This window comes from Rhinatrema bivittatum, chromosome 5 (assembly GCF_901001135.1).
Source record: "Rhinatrema bivittatum chromosome 5, aRhiBiv1.1, whole genome shotgun sequence".
Classification (NCBI taxonomy): Eukaryota; Metazoa; Chordata; class Amphibia; order Gymnophiona; family Rhinatrematidae; genus Rhinatrema; species Rhinatrema bivittatum.
Window position 1 is genome coordinate 135,407,469 of NC_042619.1, and position 20,760 is coordinate 135,428,228.

The following is a 20,760-nucleotide window of genomic DNA, read 5'->3' on the forward strand; positions in this document are numbered from 1 at the left end:
CAGAGAAACAGGAAATCATTTCAAGTAAACATTATAACATAACAATCTCTTCTACTATTGATACCCGTTAGACCACTAGCTAAGGGGGGGGGCGGCGGGTATTGCATACTAGGGAGACATAATTAAGAAACATTTAAACAGAAAGGCATCCCTAGAACCGTTATTCTTCCTTACCGATCAGACATTGGTATTTAATTGAAGGGAAGCTTTTTTTCCTTCAACAAAGCTTTTAAGATGCTCTGGTTGATAAAATATATGCGTATTTTCTTTATACTTTACAATGCACTTACAAGGAAAGAGTAAGAAGTAAGATGCCCCCAGAGCCAAAACTTCTGTTTTTAACTCTAGAAAAGCCCTTCTTCTCTGAGTTATTTTAGATACATCAGGGTATATACCAACATTGACCCCCATGAAATTTTTATTGGGCTTTTTAAAATAAGCCCTCATTATATCTCTCAAGTTCTTTTCGTTAAAGAAGGAAATCAGGAGAGTAGCTCTCTCTGCCACCTCGTACGCTGATGATTCCAGGAATTCTGTAAGGTTTTCCAGGACATTGGTAGATATTATTTGTCCTTGTTGGGATTTGCGATTAGGTAAGAAATAGACTTTGTCCAGTGGGGGAGATTTGTCAGTGGAAATATCCAAAACTTCAGTGAAGTATCTCTTAATTGTAGATCGAGGAAACTCTCCCACCACTCTTGGGAAATTCAAAATCCTAAGATTTAAATGTCTATTCGCATTCTCCAACTATTCAATCTTTTTATTCAAGGTCCCAAAGTTCTGCACCATAGTAGTTTGTACTTGTTTCACTTGTTTAAATTCTTCTTCCATCTTTTTCAAGTTTTCTATGGTTTCAAATTTAGATTTCCCAAAATTATCATTCATCGTGCATAGCTGAGAAGATAAAGTACTTATATTTGCAGCGCATTCATTTAAAGACTTTGTCATTATAGATGTTAAAGTCCACAAGGACTCCAAAGTAACTACCTCCGGTTTTTCGATGTTATGGTTTCGCCGGGAATAAGAGGAATAATAGAAGTCAAGGTCTCACCGCTTCTGTTGTTCTGACTCGATTCCTTGTTCAGCTCAAGGCCTCCGGCTGCAAACTCTCCAGCATACCTGGAGCTCCAGGCGTTCTGCCCTCCTAACACATCCCCCTCGTCTCGAGCAGTCAGGGCACCCACTTCGGATCCTGTGTTCAAGCTCAATGTTGGAGGCTCCCGCTCCGCTGGAGGCAGTCTCTGATCTAGTGGACTGAGAGAAAACAATTCTGTGGTCGGGTCGTGTGCTCCCTCCACCGGCCCGACAGCCGGATTAACCAGCCCGCTCTCACCGAAAAAACGCCAGAGCAGCTTCACAGTGCAACCGAAGGCGACGCCATCTTAACTCCACCCCCCCCCCCCCCCGGTTACCCTAAATTCTAAGGATAATCAAAAATGGTCTGATTTTGATGAAATTTCCACATTAGAAACTGAACAATTGTTAAAATCACTAAACACTGCTAGTCGCCTGCTTGATACTATTCGAGTCACGGAATTGAAATTGATTTCTGAGACTGTTGCCCCAGCCATCACTGACATTATTAACATATCTTTAATGGAGGGTGAGCTCCCAATTAACCTTAAGGGGGCAGTAGTCTGGCCTATTCTTAAGAAGAAGAATTTGGATCTTACAATTTTGAACAATTATCGGCCCGTCTCAAATCTTTCTTTTTTAGCAAAATTGATTGAAAAGATAGTTTTTAAACAGCTTACATTTTATCTAGATTCTAATGATATTTTATATCTCTCTCAATTTGGTTTTAGGTGGCATTTTAGCACAGAAACTTTGTTGTTATCACTCTGATACAGTACTTAGAGGGATGGACCACGGGAAGTCATATCTTCTGATATTATTAGATTTATCCATGGCTTTTGATACCATTAATCATCAGTTTTTATTAGAGAGGCTATCTGAGATTGGAACAACAGGGACAGTGTTAAATTGGTTTAAATCTTTCTTATCAAATCGTTTTTTTCAAGTGCAAGTGAACAACACCTGTTCTAACAAATTGATCTTACTACTGGAGTTCTGCAGGGTTCCTCACTTTCCACGTCCCTTTTTAACATTTACATGTTGCCGTTATGTCATCTGCTGTCGGGTCTTGGGTTGACCTATTTTTTATATGCAGATGACATTCAGATTTTGTTGCCAATAGATGATTCAATCGATAACGCTTACAAGCACATGTCAATATATTTAAAGGCCATCAAACAAGTACTTACTCAAATGAGACTGGTGTTGAACATTGGAAAAACTAAGATAATCTTTCTTGAAAGGAAAATTTCCCTTAAAAGCTCTAATTAAATAGTTTTGCAAGATCAAACTACTCTGAAACTAGCTGAAAATATTAGGGACTTGGGCGTGATTATTGACCCTGAATTCAATTTCAAGAAACCTATTGCCATTAAAGTAAGAGATGGGTATGCAAAGTTACTTGTGTTAAGAAGGCTGAAACCCTTATTAAATCAGAATGACTTCCATACAGTTCTCCAGGCACTTCTATTTGGTAGTCTGGACTACTGTAATTCACTCTTATTAGGTTTACCCGCTTCCACCACTCGCCCTTTGCAAGTTTTGCAGAATGTGGCTGCAAGAATTTTAACTGGTGTAAAGAAAACTGAACATATTACTCCTATATTAATTAACTTACACTGGCTTCCAATTGAATACAGGGTTAAATTTAAATCCATCTGTATTTTGCATAAGTTGATTTACAGCGAACAGGTGGATTGGCTGAATGCTGCCATTAAACTACATGCTCTGCAAATAAAGGTTTACTGACCTTACCATCATTGCAATCAGCCCACTTGAATCAGGTGAGAGATAGAGCTCTGTCTTTAGCAGGGCCCAAAATCTGGAATTTGATACCGACAGCAATTAGGCTAGAGTCCAACTATAAGCAGTTTGAGAGACCTTAAAACTTGACTTTTTAGTGAGGCTTTCTCAAGCCAATCCTAATATGATCCTTGTTTCAACATTTTGTCCCTGGCAGTTTTGAGGACGGCGTCCTTGTTTGAAAGTTGGGTGATGAACTTTGTTAAATGTTTTAGCTTGTTTTAACCATTACTATTTTACTGAGGAGTTGTCAATAGTTTTAAGATCATATATGTTTTAGATCTGATATTAATTACTTTTAGATTAATTACATAGTACTTTTAGTTATTTTATTTTTATTATGAAGTTTTTTTAGGATTATTTAAGATGTATTTTTAGCTTAATTATGATATATTTTAGATTTATAATTGATGTATTTTAGGTATTTATGAAGTATTTTAGCCTTATCAATGATGTATTTGATATAGCATGATGTTTTATGATTGTTGTGAACCGTTACGATGGGCCCTTTGTAACGGTATATAAAACCTAATAAATCTAAATCTACTAATTACCATCTGACTTGTTAATGTCTTTCTTTCTTTTTTTTTTTTAATTTATATGATTTGTCGTGTGGCATACAGACTACTCCCCAGCAAACCTTGACATCAAAGGTGAAGTAAGTTGCATTTAAAAGAGAATTTTCTTGCAAAATACAATTGTTTTGGCCAGACAAACCACATTATTGGTGTGTATATCCTGGTTTGTTATTTAATTGCATATTGTGTCAACCACTTATCATTTTGCTAAAGACTGTTTTGCTTAATTCATATATTTTGTCTTGGGGGGTGAGTCTGGTTATATGGTTTTGACATACATAGTAGTAAACAATAGTTAAGTCTTAACTTAGTGGTTTACAGGGTGTAGAATTGTAGACCTTCCTCCCTGCCCTCATTTTGTAACTCGCATCCAGTGCATTCTGAGGAAAATAAGGACTGGGACTGCTTTGTGCTTTCGAATAGAAAAACCAGGACTGAGCTCAAATGGACATGTGGAGTTAGCTTCTATCAGCCTAGTGAGGATTTGCAAACTAGTGTCTGGAATTACTTGAATTCTTTGTGGAAAATTCCCAAGTAGAAGATCTGGTTATTTGTATATGTATATGCATATAGTATAATACAGTGGTTCTCAACCTTTATTTGGCTGGGTCACACCTGACAGATGGTTAAGAACATAAGAACATGCCATACTGGGTCAGACCAAGGGTCCATCAAGCCCAGCATCCTGTTTCCAACAGTGGGCAATCCAGGCCATAAGAACCTGGCAAGTACCCAAAAACTAAGTCTATTCCATGTTACCATTGCTAGTAATAGCGGTGGTTATTATCTAAGTCAACTTAATTAATAGCAGGTAATGGACTTCTCCTCCAAGAACTTATCCAATTCTTTTTTAAACACAGCTGCACTAACCACATCTTCTGGCAACAAATTCCAGAGTTTAATTGTGCGTTGAGTGAAAAAGAACTTTCTCCGATTAGTTTTAAATGTGCCAGATGCTAACTTCATGGAGTGCCCCCTAGTCTTTCTATTATCCGAAGAGTAAAAAAAAGATTCACATCTACCCATTCTAGACCTCTCATGATTTTAAACACCTCTATCATATCCCCCCTCAGCCGTCTCTTCTCCAAGCTGAAAAGTCCTAACCTCTTTAGTCTTTCCTCGTAGGGGAGCTGTTCCATTCCCCTTATCATTTTGGTCGCCCTTCTCTGTACCTTCTCCATCGCAATTATATCTTTTTTGAGATGCGGCGACCAGAATTGTACACAGTATTCAAGGTGCGGTCTCACAATGGAGCGATACAGAGGCATTATAACATTTTCAGTTTTATTCACCATTCCCTTTCTAATAATTCCCAACATTTTGTTTGCTTTTTTTGTCTGCCACAGCACACTGAAACCGACGATTTCAATGTGTTATCCACTATGATGCCTAGATCTCTTTCTGGGTAGTAGCAACTAATATGGAACCTAACATTGTGAAACTATAGCATGGGTTATTTTTCCCTACATGCATCACCTTGCACTTGTCCACATTAAATTTCATCTGCCATTTTGATGCCCAATTTTCCAGCCTTACAAGGTCTTCCTGCAATTTATCACAATCTGCTTGTGATTTTACTACTCTGAACAATTTTGTATCATCTGCAAATTTGATTACCTCACTTATCGTATTTCTTTCCAGATCATTTATAAATATATTGAAAAGTAATTGTCCCAATACAGATCCCTGAGGCACTCCACTGCCCACTCCCATCCACTGAGAAAATTGTCCATTTAATCCTACTCTGTTTCCTGTCTTTTAGCCAGTTTGTCATCCACGAAAGGACATCGCCACCTATCCCATGACTCTTTATTTTTCCTAGAAGCCTCTCATGAGGAACTTTATCAAATGCCTTCTCAAAATCCAAGTATACTACATCTACAGGTTCACCTTTATCCACATGTTTATTAACTCCTTCAAAAAAGTGAAGCAGATTTGTGAGGCAAGACTTGCCTTGGGTAAAGCCATGCTGAATTTTTAACATTAAACCATGTCTTTCTATATGTTCTGTGATTTTGATGTTTAGAATACTTTCCACTATTTTTCCTGGCACTGAAGTCAGGCTAACCGGTCTGTAGTTTCCCTGATTTCCCCTGGAGCCCTTTTTAAATATGGGGGTTACATTAGCTATCCTCCAGTCTTCAGGTACAATGGATGATTTTAATGACAGGTTACAAATTTTTACTAATAGGTCTGAAATTTCATTTTTAGTTCCTTCAGAACTCTGGGGTGTATACCATCCGGTCCAGGTGATTTACTACTCTTAAGTTTGTCAATCAGGTCTACCACATCTTCTAGGTTCACTGTGATTTGGTTCAGTCCATCTGAATCATTACCCATGAAAACCTTCTCCAGTACTGGTACCTCCTCAACATCCTCTTCAGTAAACACCGAAGAAAAGAAATAATTTAATCTTTCCGCGATGGCCTTATCTTCTAAGTGCCCCTTTAAAACCCCTCGATCATCTATTTTAAAATGTTTTTACTGTGAGTTTTGCCTCTACGGCCAACTTCTTTTCAAATTCTCTCTTAGCCTGTCGTACCATGTCTTACATTTAACTTGCCAACGTTTATCATTATCCTATTTTCTTCTGTTGGATCCTTCTTCAATTTTGAATGAAGATCTTTTTGCTAAAATAGCTTCTTTCACCTCCCTTTAACCATGCCGGTAATCGTTTTGCCTTCTTTCCGCCTTCTTAATGTGTGGAATACATCTGGATTGTGCTTCTAGGATGGTATTTTTTTTTAACAATGACCACGCCTCTTGCACACTTTTTTTACTTTTGTAGCTTCTCCTTTCAGTTTTTTCCTAACTATTTTTTCATTTTATCAAAGTTTCCCTTTTGAAAGTTTAGCACGAGAGCCGTGGATTTGCTTACTGTCCCCCTTCCAGTCATTAAATCAAATTTGATCATATTATGATCACTATTGCCAAGCGGCCCACCACCATTACCTCTCTCACCAAATCCTGTTCTCCACTAAGAATTAGATCTAAAATTGCTCCCTCTCTCGTCAGTTCCTGAACCAATTGCTCCATAAAGCTATCGTTTATTCCATCCAGGAACTTTATCTCTCTAGTGTGTCCCGATGATACATTTACCCAGTCAATATTGGGGTAATTGAAGTCTGATAATCCACAGAAGCAAACCTTGCACATAAGCAAGTACTCAGGAACGCTGGTGCAGGTAAAAGAGTTCAATTCCATTCAACAGATTAAAGTTATTTTATTGTTGAAAGTAACAGCTTTTCAATACGGCAACTCCATTCATGTGATCTGGTCCCTCCAGATGCAGCCACCGCGAAACACGGGACCGTGTCGGGGGACTTTAAATTATTTACTGTCACCATGAATGGAGTTGCTGTATTGAAAAGCTGTTACTTTCAACAATAAAATAACTTTAATCTGTTGAATGGAATTGAACTCTTTTACCTGCATCAGCGTTCCTGGGTAATTGAAGTCTCCCATTATTACCGCACTACCAATTTGGTTAGCTTCCCTAATTTCTCTTAGCATTTCACTGTCAGTCTCACCATCTTGACCAGGTGGACGGTAGTATACTCCTATCACTATAGTCTTCCCCGGCACACAAGGGATTTCTACCCATAACGATTCAATTGTGCATTTAGTCTCATGCAGGATGTTTATCCTGTTGGACTCTATGCCATCCCGGACATAAAGTGCCACACCGCCTCCCAGGTGCTCCTTTCTGTCATTGCGATATAATTTGTACCCCGGTATAGCACTGTCCCATTGGTTATCCTCCTTCTACCATGTCTCTGAGATGCCAATTTAAGTCTGTCATCATTCACTGCTATACATTCTAATTCTCCCATCTTACTTGTTAGACTTCTGGCATTATCATACAAACATTTCAAAGTTTGTTTTTTGTTTGTATTTTCATTCTGCTTTTTAATTGATAGGGGTAAGTTAGAATTTTTTAGCTCAGGAAAGTTTTTAGTTACAGGCACTTGGACTACTTTTCTTATTATTGGAACCTCAGTCGGGATGCCCTAATTCTAATGCATCATTAGTATCCTTTGAAGATACCTCTCTCCGAACCATGCGCTGCTGAGCGACTGTCTTATTTCCCCTTTGTTCTAGTTTAAAAGCTGCTCTATCTCCTTTTTAAAGGTTAGCGCCAGCAGTCTGGTTCCACCCTGATTAAGGTGGAGCCCATCCCTTTGGAAGAGACTCCCCCTTCCCCAAAAGGTTTCCCAGTTCCTAACAAAACTGAATCCCTCTTCCTTGCACCATCATGTCATCCACGCATTGAGACTCTGGAGCTCTGCCTGCCTCTGGTGACCTGCACGTGGAACAGGGAGCATTTCGGAGAATGCTACCCTGGAGGTTCTGGATTTAAGTTTTCTACCTAAAAGCCTAAATTTGGCTTCTAGAACCTCCCTTCCACATTTTCCTATGTTGTTGGTATCCACATGTACCATGACAGCCGGCTCCTCCCCAGCACTGTCTAAAATTCTATCTAAGTGATGCGTGAGGTCCGCCACCTTCGCACTAGGTAGGCATGTTACCAGGCGATCCTCACGCCCACCAGCCACCCAGCTATCTACATTCCTAATCATCGAATCACCAACTATGACTGCCAACCTAACCCTTCCCTCCTGGGCAGTAGGCCTTGGGGAGATATCCTCGGTACGAAAGGACAGTGCATCACCTGGAGAGCAGGTCCTTGCTACAGGATCCTTTCCTACTACACCAGTTAATGCTCTCCAATCATGAGACCTTCTTCCTCCAAGGCAGCACCAGGGCTGTCAGTCTGAAGTTGGGACTTGGCTACTACGTCCCTGAAGGTCTCATCTATATACCTCTGTCTGTCTCAGCTCCTCCAGGTCTGCCACTCTAGCCTCCAGAGATCGGACTTGTTCTCTGAGAGCAAGGAGCTCTTTGCATCGCATGCAACTTTTCACCGGTGGGTAAAAAATCATACATGCGACACTCGATGCAAAAGACTGGGGAAGCCCCCCTCTTGCTGCTGGACTGCTGCCTTCATCTCAATTTTGATCTGTTCCTAGTTAAGTTTTAGGTTGCTATGGGAATAGGAATGTGTCTAATTAACGTCCTTTAAATGTATTAGTGAATTCGCTATATGTCTGGTAGTGGCCTACAGGGGTCTGATCAAACTCTCAATAAAGTTTTTTTTTTTTTTTTGTGAAAGTGGCACCTGCCTATAAATTAAAGGATGAGCTAGGGGTAGGTGGGCTGGGAAATTCAAACAGTCTAACTTCACTCTGGCTGACTAACTGACTAACTGCTCTCTTGATTAACAAATGTTGGTACCTATTCAAACCAAATCACACTACCTCAACACCTTTCCAAGGTGAGTAACTGGTTCTCACATGCATGACACACTGAACATGTGATCATCACAGGGCTAAATGTAAACATACACTCTGTATCCACAGGATCCCCATCGACACACACCCCCCCACACCCCCCGGTAACGTCTCAGTAAAAGCAAAATGAACTCCCTCTACTACTAGGTGTTATAGTCCTTCTTATGAAAAAACTGTAGTTTACCACTAATGTATGTCCTACAGGGATGGGCTCTAGTTGCGCCTCGGCTTTACTCAGGCAGGCCTTCTTTTTCGCTGCCATGGGGATGTGCTCCCGTGGCAGGTTTGCTTTGCGGGGGTCGGGCTTCTTCAGTGTGGGATGCTCCTTCTTCCTACTCCACTGGCCAATCAGAGGTTTCTCCCCTTCCTCCTACTTCCACTGGCAGGAAGAAGAGAGGAGGCTTCCCATTGGCCTGCGGGGGCAGGAAAAAGGGAGAAGGGAAGCATAACCGGGGCAGTGGGATACCAGGAGCTGCAACACACTGGTTGAGAATTGCTAGTATAATACAGTGCCTTGTAAAAGTCCTTACACCCTTGTATGGTTTTTACATTCTACCTGAAACAAATCAAAATGCCTAGGAGTTTTTCACTGATCTACACAACATAATCTACTGCTTTATGCTTTCATTTTGAAAGAACAATTAGAGAAATATTCCAGCATTAAGTCTTGTTTGTACAAGTCTTCACATCCCTGGGAGGAAGCCATTTTTGCAGCAATAAAACCATGAATCATTTAGGATAAATGCCTAGCAACGTTGCAAGCTGGATGCTACGGTGTTTGCCCATTTTTCTTTGTAGAAGAGCTAATACTCTTAAGTTGGCTGGGGTCACTCAGTCTTCAACTCTTGCTAGTGATTTTCTATTTCATTCGTTTTTGGACTTAGTCTGGGCCATTCAAGGACATTTACTTTCTTTTGCTGAGCCACTCTATTGTTTGCTATTTGCTTGGAACAAGTTTTCCTCCAGGATCTGCCTGTACTTGCCCACTATCCATCATTCCCTCTATCTTTACAAGCCTCCCTGTCCCTGCTGCTGCAAGTATCCTCATAACGTAATACTGCCAACATCATGCTTTACTGTAGAGATGGTGTTGAATTTGTTTTTATGCTGCAAACATTGCTTAGCATTGAGACCAAAAAGCCTCTTAGTTCTTTTAAAGTAATCGAAGACTTCACAATGACCTGCCACAGCAGTTTCCTTTATCCCATGGCTACTGACTTTGGAGGGATGTCTTGTGGTGCCAAACTGTTTCCACTTACAATGATGGAATTGATAGTGCCCCATAGGATATTCAAAAACATTGAAATTAAATTATGGCCTTCCCCATTCTATACCTTTGAATAACGTTATCCCCTGGTGCTGTAATCATACCACTCCTTTAAAAAACCTTCACTAGATCCTACCTGTCCTGCCAACTATATTCCCATCTCCTTCTCCCTTTTGCCTCCAACTACTTGAACATGCTGTTCTCCACTGCTATCTTGATTTCTTACATCTCGATCCATTCCAGTCTGGTTTTCGCCCTCTACATTCAACTGAAGTGGCCCTTGCCAAAGTTTCCAGTGACCTGTTTTTGGCTAAAGCCAAAGGTCTTTACTCTGACCTTATCTTCCTTAAACCTGTGCTGCTTTTGTCACTGATCACCACCTATACCTTGATACCTTATCCTCACTTGGATTCGGGACTCTGTCCTGTCTTGGCTCTCTTCTCTACCTCTCCACTCGCACTTTTAGCATTTCCTCTGGTGGTTCCTCTATGGCCATTCCACTATCAATTGGTGTGCCTCAAGGCTCCGTTCTGGGCCCCCCTTCTCTTCTCACTATATACTAATTCTCTGGTGCTCGTGATTTCCTGTCATGGTTTTCAATGCATTTTAATGCTGATGACTCCCAGATCTATCTTTGTATACCAGAAATTTCCTCCCCTGAAATCTAGTCCTGGATCTTGGCCTACTTGTCTGAACATTGCTGCCTGAATGACCCGCCCGCCACCTTATTTATTTATTTATTTATTTTAAGTTTTCTATACCGGCATTCGCGATAAATATCGCATCATGTCGGTTTACAATTAACAAGTAGATAGGGAACAAAAAGGCAATAAATAACATTGATCTAAGTAATAATATAAAATAACAGTAATGTAGTAAAAAACATTAAACAAGAGAAGGCTAAGGAATGCAGTTACAATAAAACAAGGGAGTAATATAACTTGGATCAGAGAAAAGAAGCAGGGGTTTAAATATAGATAACAATATGCCAGTCAATGTGCTTATAGCGTTGAAGAATTGCCCTTATGAGGTAGGGATATTAATTACTATGATTAAGGCAAAGTCTGAGCGAATAGGTAATAATGAATAGGTTCAGTTTAGTTCAGGAAAGGCTTTCATGAATAGCCACGTTTTAAGTCTTTTCCTAAATGTAGGAAGGCAGGGTTCCTGTCGCAAATCTGGTGGGATGGAGTTCCACAGTGTTGGTCCTGCAGTGGAGAAAGCCCTGTCTCTGGCGGTTATGTGCCTCATGGATTTGGAGGGTGGTACTTGTAGGGTTTCTCTATAGGACTCTCTGATTGGTCTTTTGGACGTGAATTTTTTGAGAGGAATTTGAAGGGTGAGCTGAGACTGTTGATGTATAGCTTTGTAAATAATGGTTATGGACTTATATATGATTCTGTAATGGATTGGCAGCCAGTGCAGATCTTTGAGGATTGGTGATATGTGGTCTCTTCTCCGTGTGTTAGTTAATATTCTCGCAGCCGTGTTTTGGACCATCTGAAGGGGTTTGGTGTGAGATGATGGGAGACCTAATAGCAAAGAGTTGCAGTAATCTAGTTTTGAAAAAATTATTGATTGTAGAATAGTTCTGTAGTCATGAAAATGGAAGAGTGGTCTTATTCTTTTTAAGACTTGGATTTTATAGAAGCAGTCCTTAGTAGTTTGATTTATGAATGCTTTTAGGTTTAACCTGTTATCCATGATAGCTCCCAAGTTTCTTACTTGTGGAGTTTGTAAATTGGGTGGAGGATTTGTGTCGATGTTACTGTTTTCAGATGAAATTAGGAGGAGTTCGCTTTTTGAAGAGTTTAGTATTAGATTAAGGTTTGAGAGGAGTCCATCAATTTTTTGAAGACAAGTTTCCCAGAATTCTAGAGTTTTGGTGTATGATTCCTTGACGGGGATGACTATCTGGACGTCATCTGCATCCAGAAAGTGATTGAGGTTTAAGTTGGTTAGCAGTTGGCAAAGAGGGAGCAGGTAGATATTAAAGAGCGTTGGTGAAAGGGAGGAGCCCTGTGGAACTCCCGTAGATGAAGAGTAGTGTTGAGATTCTTTGTTGTGAATTTTGACTTTGTATTTTCTGTTCCCTAAGAACGATTTGAACCATGATAGTGCTGTTCCTGTTATTCCGATGTTTGCTAATTGAATTAGTAGGGTGGAGTGGTTAACCGTGTCAAAGGCGGCTGAGAGGTCCAGGAGGATCAGTAAATAAGTGTGACCTTTGTCCAGGCCCATGATGAGGTAGTCTGTCAGTGAAATTAGTAGTGATTCGGTGCTTAAAGCTTTTCTGAAGCCATATTGAGATGGAAACAGAATTTTATGTTCTTCGAGGTAGTCGGAGAGTCTGGAGTTAACTAATTTTTCCATTACCTTAGCTATGAAAGGGAGATTGGATATAGGACGGAAATTGGTAGGATCATTAGGATTTAAGTTGGGTTTTTTTAAGAGCGGTTTGATGGATGCAATCTTCAGGTTGTCCGGGTAGATTCCTTGTGCTAGAGAACAGTTAATAATGTCTGTCAGAGCATTGGAGATTGTGTCTGGTATTAGCAGGAGAAGTTTGGATGGGATGTGGTCTAAAGGGTGAGATGAAGGTTTCATTTTCTTCAGTGTAGAGAGTATCTCAGAATTAGTGATGGGTTCGAAGGATTGTAGAGTAATGTCTTTGTTGTGGTGGAAGTATGTGTTGGGTGGCGTTGAAGTGTTGGTTCTCAGCTGTGTTATTAGGTTGGAGATCTTGTTGCTAAAGAAGAGGGCCAATTCCTCTGCTTTTTCTTGTGCTAGGTTGGCAGGGATGTCAGGAGTCATGGTTTGCGTTAAATTAGATACATAGGCAAAGAGGGGCTTTGGAATCAAAGATAATATGGTGGATCTTCTGTGCAAAGAAGTCCCTTTTTGTTTTTAATGTAGCGCTTTTGTATTGGTGGAGTGCGAGTTTGTAAGCAGAGAGGGATGTCTGTGTTGGTGTTTTTCGCCATTTGCTTTCCTTCTGTCGGAGGTAGTGTTTCAGTTTTTGAAGTTCTTCTTTAAACCAAGGTTGTCTTTTGGAGGAGTTGTGTTCGAGTTTTTTTGTTGCCAGAGGACAGAGATTGTTGGCTGCAGTTTCTGTTATCATGGACCAAGAGTGGAGGGCTGAGTTGGGTGATGAGATGTCTATGAGAGGGAGTTCTGGGCCAAGATGATTGTGTAATTCCTCGGATGTACAAGATTTCCTGTAAATGAATTCATGTTGTGGGACAGGTTTTTTGCTTATTTGTTCTAGCAGAAAGGCGGAAGATATTAAAGTATGGTCAGACCAGGGAACAGGTTGGCATTTGGGTGGAGTTGAGTGAGAGATGCTAGAGTTTACGAATATTAGGTCCAGGGTGTGACCTGCTCTGTGGGTGGGTTTATTTATGATCTGCTTGAACCCTATGGCCGACATGGCGGTCAGGAAGGATTCGCAATTGGTTGAGAGAAATGGGTCGTCGACGTGTAAGTTAAAATCTCCCAATATTATAGCGGGATGCTCCAGATTTAGGTAAGTTGTTGTTAATTCTAGGATGGGTGAAGCATCGGATTCCAGAAGGCCTGGAGGGAGCATAAGATTAGAAGGATTTGTAGACTGTCAGATTTGAATAGGCTGTTCTATTTTTGATGGAGAGTTGATTGGGAATTGGGTGATTTTTAGCTCTTTTTTTGGCTGCTAGGAGGATACCTCCACCCCTTTTTTTCTTTCTAGGGATAGAGAAGATATCGTAGATTTGAGTTGGAGTTGGTTTAGTAGTGCGGTATCCTTAAACTCAACATGGCCAAGACAGAGCACCTTTTTCTTTCCCCCCAAACCCACCTCCCCTCTTCCTCTTTCTGTGGGTAGCACGGTTGTTATCCTGATCCCATCAGCATGAAACCTAGCAGTCGTCTCGACTTCTCTCTTTCCCTCTCTGCGCATATCCAAAACACTGCTAAAAACATGTCATTTATTTCTTTATAACATTGTCAAAATCTGTCCTTTCCTTTCTGAACACACTACCAGAATCCTTATCCCCTCATCTCTTCCCGCTTAGACTGTTGCAACCTGCTCCTCACAGGTCTCCCAGCAAGCCATCTCTCTCCACTGCACTCTGTCCTAAATTCAACTGCATGACTTATCTTTCCCCAAAGTCGCTATGCTCATATAACCCCTCTTCTGAAATCACTGCATTGGGCTCCCTATCCGCTCCCGCATATAGTTTCAAGCTCCTCATTCTCCACCTACAAATTCCTTCACTCTGCAGCACCTCTCCTCTCTTGTCTCTCTCTCTACACCCCTCCTCGTGCACTTCACTCGTCTGATAAGTTACTCATATCTGTGCCCTTCTCCTCTACTGCCAATTCCAGATTCTGTGCTTTCCACCTGGCTGCGCCATGTGCTTGGAATAATCTTCCTGAACTGGTGCATCCTGCTCCCTTTCTTGCCATGATTAAAGCCTATCTATAGACCCACCTTTTTGAAAGTGCTTTTAAATCTTATGCTTGATTGTCTGCTTTTAGTCTTGTTAACTTAATTATTTAATCAGGGCCATCAGACGTCCCCAATTCTATTTTGGGAAACCGCTCAGGTGGTATTGAGGAGGGATATTATTTTGCATTTGTTTGCCAAGCGAAAAGCTTTGACTTCAGAGATCTTATCTCTGGAGAAACATCTCTCTAGGGTTAAACAAAAATATGATCAGTGCCCGACCACAGATATAAGGTACAATTTTTTGAGACACAGGTTGCTTGCTTTATTTATTTATTTATTTAAGGCTTTTCTTTACTGACATTCGTCAGAGACATCATGCCGGTTTACAATGCAAAAACAGGGAGAAGTAGAAAGAGAAATCAGTTACAAAAAATATGGATCCGCAGAATGGGAGAAGTGAGCGTACAAAGGATAGAGAGAGAGTGCTAGATGCATGGAGAGGCAGGGATAGATGCCTCTCAAATATGCAGCTTCATGAAAGGGCTAAAAGGGAATGGCATAAAGGCAAATTTTTTTCAGCAAGGAAATAAAATTGGTAGAACATTGGCTAATTTGACAAAAAATTGGATGGGTACTAAATAAATAACGATGCAAGACAAGGCAGGGCAATTGGTGAATGCTGAAAAAGATATTAGCAGGGTCTTTAAAGATTATCAGGAACTATATACAGCATGCCCAGGTTCAGAGGAGAATATCACGGAGTATTTACGCTCTATGGGATTACCTCGACTAACAACAGAGGCAATTAACCCAACCTATCCAACTGCAAGAGATTGCACAGGAAATTAGAAGCTAAGTTATTAAAGGCACCAGGGGCCGATGGCCTTCTAGCAGAATTCTATAAATTACTGGTATCAAATTTGGTGGCACTCTTGGGAAGTATACTCACACATTTGATTGAATTACAGAAGTTCCCCCAGCAGCAAATAATGTCATAATAAGTGCTCCCGAAAGCAGGATGAGATCTTACCTCTCACGCTTAATATCATCTGATTTCCTTGTAAAATTTGATACTAAACTTTTGGCGAAGCTTATGGCTAATCAAACTAGGCACATATTCTTCCAAAGATAATAGGAAGGAACAGGTGGGCTTCATAAAAGGTTGTTATACAATTATGAATATTTGCAAGATTATTGCCGCTTTAATACGTAGTAAGCAGAGTCTAATTACTTCTATGCTTTTGAGCCTAGACTCCGAAAAAGCATTTGATAGGTTGGAATGGAATTTTATGTTGAGCGCACCTTGGAAACTTTTGGGATGTCAGGAGCCTTTCTTCAGATGGTGCAGACATTATATCATGATCCATGTGCATATGTCTGTCAACGGATTTAATTCAGAAGAGTTTCATTTGTGTAGGGGGACAAGACAGGGCTGCCCTTTGTCCCTGTTGCTATTTATTCTTTCTTTGGAACCATTTCTTTACGTGGTTCGGGGTAACGGATATTGTGGGTATTCCTATTGGGGAGTGATTGATGGAATATTTTAAGTTGTCAGTTTTTGCAGACGATATTCTACATATTGCAAACCTACAAGCGTCTATGAGAGCCTTCTTAAGGGAAGGGGAGATTTATGGAAGGAGGAATAATGTGCAGTAATCAATCTACTGGTCAATATAACTACGCACAGTAGACTTTTAATAGGTACATACAATCACAGGTGTGGTACAAAATGTTGCTTAGATATACATTCATATAGAAATGGTACACGCAAGGACCCAGACACAGCTGTGTTTTGCATCAGGGATTGTGTCAGGGGGACCATAACGTCTAAGAGTCTATAAAACAAAGATCCATCAAATATTGAGCAGGTAGGCGAAACAGTCAAAAATCAGATATCATTTAAACACAGGGGAAAAACCAGGGAGAAATGCAGGAGGAGAAAGGAGGGGGGGGGAGGGAAGGAAAGGGAAAAGGGGGAGGAAAAGAGAATGGTTAGGGAAAAGGGAGGGAGAAATAAAAGATTCAAAAATAATGACCTGAAATTCAAGGGCAGCTCAGTGCAAGAAATCAAATCCTAGACATTATTTAAATTTTGATGAGGTTCTTCTCCTAGGACAAGCAGGATGGTAGTCCTCACTGGCAGACTGAGTATGCCCAACCTGCTGCTATCTGCACGTCCACGCGAGGTCCCCCTTCAGTCCCTTCTTTTCTGCTGTGCAGTAGCCTCCCGGTTGTGGAGCTCCAAACCTTTAAAGATTTTCACGTTTTTTCGGGGGTTTTGTTTCTGCGTCTGGTCCCCCTTCATATTCGTTTCCTGGTAGGTACCCTTGGCTTTTGCCTCTGCAATTCACGGTCTATTCTCGACTCCCATTTCTGGGTCCCCGTCGGTCATTGATCACACGCCGGCCTCTTTTTCTATGGCATCATTGGGTTTTCAACAATGCCCCCAGTGCCCACAGACCATGTTCATCATGGATCCGCATGAGGTATGTATCCTCTGCCTGGGGGCCTCGCACGACATCCGAGGGTGTCGCTTGTGTGATCAAATGATCCCCAACGGGTGTCGTGCTCGCCTGGACAAAATGAAGAAACATTTGGCTCTCCAAAACCTTCCACTTCGGCGTCTGTATCCTCCACGCCTAAGGACTGCGGGGAACCATCCCTGTCTCTTCCCCTAGCGGTCCCGCTCTCCAGTACCCCTAAGGATCGCGGAGAGTGAGATCAATCCTCAGTGGTCTCTCCCCTCCCCCTAACCTCGGGGTCGTCGTTGTTCTCTGTGCCGGGGAAAGACCGGGCTGAGCGCCGGAAACCCAGGAAGCATAGACACCGGTCACTGTCCCTATACTGTTCTGGTTCCAGAGCAGCATCGGTGGCCACCGAGCCACCACTGAAGCGCATCGGCCACTGGAGGCCCCCATCCTTCGGTGCCCCTGGTAACCCAAGATGTTCCACACCGGCAATGGTGCTGGGCACCGTGCCCCCTCATGATTCCTCCGAGGGTGTGCTGGCGATGCCTCATCCCTCTCCATCAGTCCTCACCACACAGGACTTCCAGGAGGAGTTGGACCGCAGGGTGCAATCGGCATGCTCAAAGCGCTTCAGAGCGTTGAGCTGCCAGCACTGCTGGCCCCCCCATACTGGTGCCCGAGCTTCTGCCTTCCATGCTTGCACCCCTGCTAGAGTGTCTGGATATCCTTCTTGGCACCCTACCAACGCAACCATTGTCCAAGAAGCCCCTGATGCCTCCTTGCCACTGATGCCCTCCACCGGAGCGATCCCGGTCTTCCGAGGAGGATGAGGCCACGGGGACCGGGCACCCATGCCGTGGTTCCCAGGCTCGCCTCTGGTTTTCCCCCCAATGTACCTGGCCGATGCCCCCCTTGATACCCGAGGGCCCATTGGTGCCATCAGTGCCTCCACAGCCCTCCGAGCCCTTAGGGCCCAGGCTTGGTGCCCCTCCTGGTCCCCACCCTTGGCACCTGGACCCTAGTGAGGAGGAGGACAACCTATGACCCGTGGGCGATGACGACTCAGATGCATTGTCAGAGTTCTCCGATGACCCACTTTGGAGAAACGGCGTCGCTCCCCACCAGAGGACCTATCTTTCGCCAGTGCAATGGTAGAGGTCATCCCCTTCCAAATCCTTTCAGAGGAGGACTCCTGTCATAAGATGCTAGAGGTCCTCCAGTTCATCGACGCTCCAAAAGAGGTTGTGACTGTGCTGGTCCACGACATCTTTAAAGAACTCTTCCTCCGCATGTGGGAACACCCGGTGTCGGTGGCCCCAGTGAACAGGAAAGCTGATGCGACTTACTTGGTTCAACAGGCAGTGGGCTTTAAACGGTGGCACTTACCCCACCAGTCTGCGATAGTGGAGGCCGCATTCAAAAAGGCCAGACACTTCAGGCACATGCTTCTGCCCCTCCGGGGCATGAACACCGGAAGCTCGATGGCATTGGGAGGAAGATGTTTCAGGGGGTGATGCTGGTGGCCCGTATTGTGACCTACCAGCTGTACAAGACACAATATGACTGCAACTTGTGGAAGCAGATCCAAGATTTTGCGGAGAACTTCCCCCAGCAACAGCAGGAGTCCCTTACGGCCCTCGCTACGCTGGGCCTGGATGCAGATAGACACGAGGTCAGGTTGACCTATGCTGTTTTTGAAACCGCAGCTGGGAGCGTCTGTGCCAGGCGACTGGCTTGGCTCAGAGCCTCCACCCGGAGGTGCAGGACAGACTTGCGGATCTCCCCTGCACAGGAGAGAACCTGTTCAGGGACAAGGTGAAAAAGGTCATGGCGCATCTGAAGGATTAGCATAACACTCTTCAGCAACTGTCCACCAGCCCCTCTGAAGGCCCTTCCGCCGTCAGAAGGTCTTCCAGGCTGGGCTGTCGCAAGCCCTTCTACCGGTTGAGGAAATACTTCCCTCCAGCTGCTCGCACTTGGCCACCTCGGCCCAGTCCCAGAGGCCAATGCCGACATCAGCTGGTACCGAGGGCCCAACCAGCCCCCCAGCAGGCCCTGTCTGCTGGCTTTTGACTGGCGGCGAGGGGGCACGAGCCAAACATCGGTTCCCATGGTGGTCGATCCCCCAGTCGGTGGTTGGCTCCTTTGCTCTTTGCCCACCGCTGGGAAGTGATCACTTCGGATCATTGGGTCCTCTCCATTGTCTGCCAGGGCTACCGCCTAAACTTCAGCAGGCTCCCAGAGTCTGCTCCCCCATGTCCATCGTTGGATTTGTCTGCCCATCAGGTTGTCCTCCAATCGGAACTTTCCTCCCTTCTAGCATTGGGCACGGTAGAACCGGTTTCCCGCGAACAATGGGGGCACAGCTTCTACTCAAGATACTTCCTCATTCCGAAGAGGATCGGCGGCCTGCGCCCCATTCTTGACCTCAGGGCATTGAACCGTTTTCCCATAAGAGAAAAATTCAAGATGATCTCTCTGGACACGCTGATTCCACTCCTCCAAAGAGGAGACTGGCTCTGCTCCCTCAACTTTAAAGAGGCCTACACCCATATTGCAGTTGTCCCCAGTCACGGGATGTACCTCCGCTTTCTGGTGGGGACGGCACATTTTCAATACAAAGTGCTGCCCTTTGGGCTGGCATCAGCCCCACGTGTCTTCACGAAATGCTTGGCAGTGGTGGCTGCCTCTCTCGGTCCACGTCTTTCCATACCTGGACAAACTGGCTGATCTGGAATGATTCACACTCTGGGACCACGAATGCTCTAGCCTTGATGGTCTACACCTTACAGACTCTGGGATTCATTATCAACTTCCCCAATCCATCTCCACGGCTGGACTTCATCGGTGCCAGTTTGGATATGGCACAAGCTCGATCCCTGGGCACAACCTGCCCAGGGATCGAGCAGTCGCCCTCTCTTCGCTGGCTACCCTTGTTCGCCCCAAGGCGACAGTACCAGCCCATCTGCTGCTCCATCTGCTGGGCCATATGGTGACCTCGGTCCACGTGACCCCCTTGGCCCGCCTCCGCATGAGATACCCGCAGTGGGCCTTGCGGTGTCAATGGCGGCAGCATCCCAGGATTTGGAAGCGCCAGTGACTGTCACAGACCCTCTCCATCTTTCCCTACCTGGTGGAAAGCACTGTCCAATCTGGAAATAGGGCTCCCATTCCAGCCCGCTCCACCCCAGGTGATCCTTACTACCGCCTCGCCTCAGGGGTGGGGGGCCCACATGGACGACCTGTATACTCAGGGCCTTTAGACTGCAGCCAAGTCCCATTGCCAGATACATTTTCTGGCGTTGCAGGAGATCCCGTACGCCCTGTGGGTCTTCCAGGACAGGCTCTCCTCCAAGGTCATCCTCATCAGAACAGACAACCAAGTGGATAATGTGGTACATCAACAAGCAGGGAGGCACGGGCTCCTTTCCCCTCTGCCAGGAGGCATTGCAGGTCTAGGATTGGTCCCTCTCCCAGGGAGATGTATCTGCGATTCACATACCTGCTGGGCCACCTAAACACGTTGGCAGACCACCTCAGCTGGTCCTTCCAGCCACACGAGTGGTCCTTGAACTTGGCGGTAGCAGCCAGCCTATTCTGTCGCTAGGGCACGCCGGACATGGACCTGTTCGCCTCTTCCCGTGATCACAAGTGAGCATGTTCTGCTCCCTGATCCTGGGGAAGGACCGTCCGGCCTGTGATGCCTTCTCCCTTCACTGAGGACAAGGCCTCCTGTACACGTACCCCCCAATTTCACTCCTCTCGAAGACTCTGATGAAGCTGCAAAGGG

At 43.9% G+C, this 20,760-nt stretch overlaps 1 protein-coding gene across 7 annotated transcripts in view; it reads left to right on the forward strand.

Moving 5' to 3' along the window:
• SUGT1 (SGT1 homolog, MIS12 kinetochore complex assembly cochaperone) overlaps window positions 1-20,760 on the forward strand; it is a 328,950-nt gene that overhangs the window by 190,537 nt on the left and 117,653 nt on the right. For all 7 annotated transcript variants that reach the window (XM_029602974.1, XM_029602977.1, XM_029602976.1 and 4 more), the window contains one exon: window positions 3,501-3,535. In XM_029602974.1, the coding sequence (XP_029458834.1) occupies window positions 3,501-3,535 (35 nt within the window). The remainder of the gene's footprint in view (window positions 1-3,500; window positions 3,536-20,760) is intronic.